Below are 5,489 nucleotides of genomic sequence, written 5' to 3' on the forward strand. Positions count from 1 at the left end.
CCATACAGGGCCGTGATGCCATACAGGGCCGTGATGCCATACAGGGCCGTGATGCCATACAGGGCCGTGATGCCATACAGAGCTGTGATGCCATACAGAGCTGTGATGCCATACAGAGCTGTGATGCCATACAGGGCCGTGATGCCATACAGGGCTGTGATGCCATACAGAGCTGTGATGCCATACAGAGCCGTGATGCCATACAGGGCCGTGATGCCATACAGGGCCGTGATGCCATACAGAGCCGTGATGCCATACAGGGCCGTGATGCCATACAGGGCCGTGATGCCATACAGAGCCGTGCCTCGGGAGCTGTGTGTGTCACGCCACTCCTTCCAACGTTCCCAAACCCCTCCCCGGGCCATGCGGTAGTGGTGCAGAAATGCTTTATTACTATACAAACACGGTACAAAAGACAGAAGAAAAACAAACCCCAAAGCACACGAGAACCCCAAGCCGCGGCACCCCCGCCCCCCCCTTGGGACACTTTCCCCCCCGAATGGGCGTTTGACGTCATCCTTCCCGATTCCGAGTGACCAATGAGGAGGCGGCGCGGCGGGCAGGCAGCCAATCGCACGCCGTTGCTACGTGAGGGGAGTATTTTTAGCGCCGGCGGCGCGGGTGTGCCGTGAGGGGTCGTTCTATTCCGCGCTGCCTCCGCGGTGCTCCGGACATCCCGAGCCGCGGCCGGCGGCTCCCGGACCAGCGGGGCCATCGCAGCGGAGGTGATGGGAGCTGTAGTCCGGCGCGGGCCCCTCCCCCTCCCCGCGGGGGCAGGGTTTGACGCGGGCCGTGACGCAGCGCTGCCGTGAGGCGAGGCGCGCGTTGACGTAGAGAGCGGTGGGGGAGGGCGGGCGGAGGCCCCGCGCGCGGGGGGGGGCGGGGCCCGGCAGCAGTAGGCGGGGTCACGGCAGGCAGTGTGACGCGGGGGGCGGAGCCTAGATGGGGGGCGGGGCATGGGAGGCCATATATAGGGGCGCGGCGGGCGGCGGGGCAGGAGCAGAGGGAGCACAGCTGTGGCGGCGGAGCGCGCCCGTTGTGGGGGTGTGAGCAGCGCAGCCCTCCCCCCCTTTCCCTCCCCCCCCTTTTTTTTTTCTCCAACCCTCCCCCTCCCCTTGATTGTATTTTTATTTTATTTCATTATTTTCGTTTTGCGTGTCTCTCTCCTCTCCCTTCCCGTCCTCGCCGAGGCAGCAGCTCTCGAAGATGGGGCCCGGGTGCTGAGCCCGCCGCCCGCAGCACTCGCAGTCCCGCCGGGATCGTTTGCACTACGCACCCCCTCCCCTCCCCCCTCTCCCCCCGGGTGAGTACCGCTCTCTGAGGGTGGGCGCGGCCCCGCCGGGACGGGGGAGGGCGGAGGGGCCGCGGGACCCCTCGCGGGGCCGGGGTGGGGGCAGTGCCGCGCGGTGGAGGCGGCGTTCCGGCTCCCGGAGCCCGCAGGACGCGGCCCAGGGCTGCGCCGGGCGGATCGGCCTCGCGGCGCACCCTCCTGCGTTCTCTCTCTTATGGGCTGTCGCGCTCTTCCTCCCCCTCCTCCTCCTCCTGCTGCCGCCGGAGCTCCGCGGGCCGTGAGCAGAAATCTAATGAGCCCCGGCCGCCTGTTACGTAACGCCGCTGCGGCCCGGGGCCGTCGGAGCACGGGCAGAAGTTGGCGGTGCCCGCCCGGCGCTGCGGCTGCTGCGTCCCCGGGCCCGAATGGACCGCTCCTTTCCTAAGGGACGCGGAGAAACGGCACGGACGGATGAATAAATCATTTTTAAATGCCCCTCTGAACCACCCAATCGGCTCCGCCGCGCCGGTTGTGGCCCTTTTGCAAATATCTTCTGTTTGCCCTTGATCTTTTCCTTATCCCCACCCAGTGCTGATCCAGCAAACGTTTAAAGGTCGCCTTATCGTGCAGGCTTTCACATATTCCCATACCATCTTGGGGTGGCTTGGAAATAGGTAACAGCCTTTAAAAGGAGATTATTTGGAGGAGGAAATAACAGTGTAAATGCAGAGTTCTTTCTTTTTTTTTTAATACTGTTATTTTGATATTGACTTTGATTTCTCTAATCTTCAGCAGCAGCTATGCTGGATTTCATTCCTAGCGATGCAGTGCAGAGAAGCACACCCTTAATTGAAATTCTTGCTGGGCGTTTCACGAAATAGACGTGTTTTGTTTCTTTGGGACTTTCATGCCAAGGTGTCCCCAGCAGCTGGACTCCTCGCACCCGAGTGCTGCAGGCTTTTCCTTGCTGGGTGCTGGTACCTGACTGCCCCTTTCTCTAACTTCAGGTGGCTGTTTTCTCCTTTGTCCTTTAAAGGACCGACAGCCATATCTTATATTAAATATAAAATGGAGTCCTGGAGAAGGAGAAAGGCGATTGTTTTCCGCTGGGGCCGTGAGACGCCCCGTTGGCTGCAGTGCTGGCTCTAGCTTTTTGAAACCTGGGCTACAGAAGATGCAGTATTTAATGTGTGATGGAATAATTTGTGGAAAAGGAACCATTTATGCACTGTAATTAATCTCACGGTCATTGCCATCCCCAGTGCAGGGAATCGATGCACCTACTTTGTATGCATTGCCTGCATGATCATTTTAGCCCTTCTGAGGAACGGAGGAAGTGTTGTGTACGTACAGTGGACATTTTCTCTTCCTTGGTGCAACTTCAGCAGTGCAGCACAGTCCTCAGCAGAATTTCAGCAGTTGCTGTGCACGGTGCCTGGGAATTAAAATGTGTCGCATAGCTTTAGTTACTTGTGTGACGTTCTCCAGAGCAACTGAAAATATTTCAGTGTTTCTGCAGCTTACAGTGTGACCGCTGTGTTAGCAAACTTCTGAGTGATAAATGATCCTCAATCCAGGACCTCTCAAGCTCGACTAATAGTCCAGTGCTAAATTTTGCAGCTGAGCACTATAAATCAGCGCAGCGCGGGTTGGTAACTGAGCCCTTGACAGACCTGGCAGTTCTGTGATGTCTTAAGAATTACACTTGCAGCTTTGTGAATAACTGAACTGCAAGCTCATGTTATTTTGAAACACCCCATGCTGCGTATGTAAACACAGGCCTAGTGCATCTTCTGCAGGGTTGTTTGTAAGTCATAGCGGGCGTAGCTGACACCCTCGCCTTTTGCAGGCATGGACATAAATAGTCTGTGGGTTTTTTCTCACTTAAAACATAACCTGTTTTATGCAGAAAGTGAAGCTGAAAGAATAGGCCTTGGACCTTGATCTTATCTTTCCTTATTTGGATGTGTTTGCTTTTGTTTTTTTCTTAAAGGAACAAGAGCACTCAAGGTGAAGGATAATAATCAACTAGCATCAGCACTTTGAAGGAAATTTTGTTTCCCTGTGGCATCTTGAACACTTTCTTCGTGATTCGAAACAGACTTATACCTTTGTGGCATAGCAGCTATGCAGCTTGAAATCCAAGTAGCACTCAACTTTATTATTTCATATTTGTACAATAAGCTTCCCAGACGACGTGTCAACATTTTCGGTGAAGAGCTTGAAAGACTTCTTAAGAAGAAGTATGAAGGGCACTGGTATCCAGAAAAGCCATACAAAGGATCAGGGTTTAGATGTATACACATAGGGGAGAAAGTGGACCCAGTCATAGAACAAGCATCCAAAGAGAGTGGTTTGGACATTGATGATGTTCGTGGCAACTTGCCTCAGGATCTTAGTGTTTGGATTGACCCGTTTGAGGTTTCATACCAAATTGGTGAAAAGGGACCAGTGAAAGTGCTTTATGTGGATGATAATGAAAATGGATGTGAGTTGGATAAGGAGATCAAGAACAGCTTTAACCCAGAGGCCCAGGTGTTCATGCCAATTAGTGACCCAGCATCTTCAGTGTCTAGTTCTCCTTCTCCTCCCTTTGGTCACTCTGCTGCTGTGAGCCCGACTTTCATGCCCCGCTCCACTCAGCCTTTAACCTTCACCACTGCCACATTTGCTGCCACCAAGTTTGGCTCGACCAAAATGAAGAATAGCGGCCGTAGCAACAAGGTCGCCCGCACTTCTCCCACCAACCTTGGCTTGAATGTCAATGACCTGTTGAAGCAGAAAGCCCTCTCCTCCTCCATGCACTCTCTCTACGGGCTTGGCTTAGGCAATCAGCAGCAGCAGCAACAACAGCAGAAGACTTCTGCCCTTTCTCCTAACGCAAAGGAGTTCATTTTCCCCAACATGCAGGGTCAAGGTAGCACCAGTAGCATATTTCCTGGTGACAGCCCCCTTAACCTCAGTCCTCTCCAGTACAGTAATGCCTTTGATATGTTTGCAGCCTATGGAGGTCTAAATGAGAAGTCTTTTGTGGATGGCTTGAATTTTAGTTTAAACAACATGCAGTATTCTAACCAGCAATTTCAGCCAGTTATGGCTAACTAAAAATAAAAACAGAAGTGACATACGAGTAAATACTATTGTACAAGTGAAAATGCACGTACCCAAGGGTGTATCTTTTTTTCCACCTCTTGAGATTTTTTTTTTAAGGCTTGTAGTATGAATTACATTCGAGCTTGGTTAGAGAAATACAACATGCATCATTTTTTCATTTGCCAACCAAGCACAAAATTATTTTATACTGACTGTACATTAAAAAAATATACTCTCAAAATATGGCCTCTTACAGTATTTAAGATATAGCAAGGACATGGCTGATTTTTTTTGTCTATGTATATATATATATGCACACGGACATATATGTATATATATATTAAAAAATTGGCACTAGTAAATGGGTTTATTGGTCTTTTTCTAATTGTATAATTTAATTTAGTACAAAGTTTGTAAAATATCAGAGTATATATATTGTTTCTACAACATGGTATTGCATTTATATCTTTTTACTACAGTGATCTGTGACAGCTGCAGCAGCTTCATGTTGTATTTTTTTTACTGAAATTGTAAGATATCCATCTTAAAGACATCAATTATAAAAAAAGATATAAAAAGTTGTGTACAGAATATTCCTTAGTGGTGGAATTAAAAATGTACGAAATATTTGCTTTTTTCAAAAGAAACACAAATTGTATTTTCTGTTAAAAGTTTAAAGATTTTTGCTATATATTATGGAAGAAAATGTAATCGTAAATATTAATTTTGTACCTACATTGTGCAATACTTGAAAAAAGGTATAAAAGTATTTTGAGTCAGTGTCTTACATGTTAAGAGGGACTGAAATAGTTTATATTAAGTTTGTATTAAAATCCTTTAAAATTACTTGGCTGCTGTGGTCTGTGCTGCTCCTGCTGAGGTCGAGTGCTGTGGTGTGGGCAGAGCTCTCGTGCTCAGAGGTGACTGCAGTGCTGGGAGTGCCCGGGGTGATGCTCTGCTGTCATGCCTTGCTCACCTGGCCCGCTTCTGGCAGTGCACGCAGCCTGGAGAGCTGCTTGCATGCAGCTCAGCAACGCTTGCTTGTTTTCTTCTGCAGCTGAGGTTTGCTGGAGTCAGGAGGTGATGAGGATTTTTCCCTCGAGAATTAAGACCACGAGCGTGCCGC

General features: G+C 50.0%; 1 protein-coding gene across 1 annotated transcript; it reads left to right on the top strand.

The window, feature by feature from the left end:
- The first annotated feature begins 1,710 nt into the window (after positions 1 to 1,710).
- TOB1 (transducer of ERBB2, 1) lies at positions 1,711 to 5,209 on the top strand. Its single transcript, XM_065735489.1, has 2 exons — positions 1,711 to 1,989; positions 3,264 to 5,209. The coding sequence occupies exon 2, from the start codon at positions 3,398 to 3,400 to the stop codon at positions 4,373 to 4,375; it is 978 nt and encodes a 325-aa protein (XP_065591561.1). The 5' UTR covers positions 1,711 to 1,989; positions 3,264 to 3,397; the 3' UTR covers positions 4,376 to 5,209.
- The last annotated feature ends 280 nt before the right edge of the window (positions 5,210 to 5,489 follow it).

Source organism: Cyrtonyx montezumae, unplaced genomic scaffold (genome assembly GCF_038088225.1).
Source record: "Cyrtonyx montezumae isolate F1298 unplaced genomic scaffold, pur_monq_1.0 scaffold_19, whole genome shotgun sequence".
Lineage (NCBI taxonomy): Eukaryota > Metazoa > Chordata > Aves > Galliformes > Odontophoridae > Cyrtonyx > Cyrtonyx montezumae.

Bases quoted from the DNA above. Each gene is read 5' to 3' on its own strand.
- TOB1 (XM_065735489.1), top strand. From the start codon at position 3,398: ATGCAGCTTGAAATCCAAGTAGCACTCAACTTTATTATTTCATATTTG.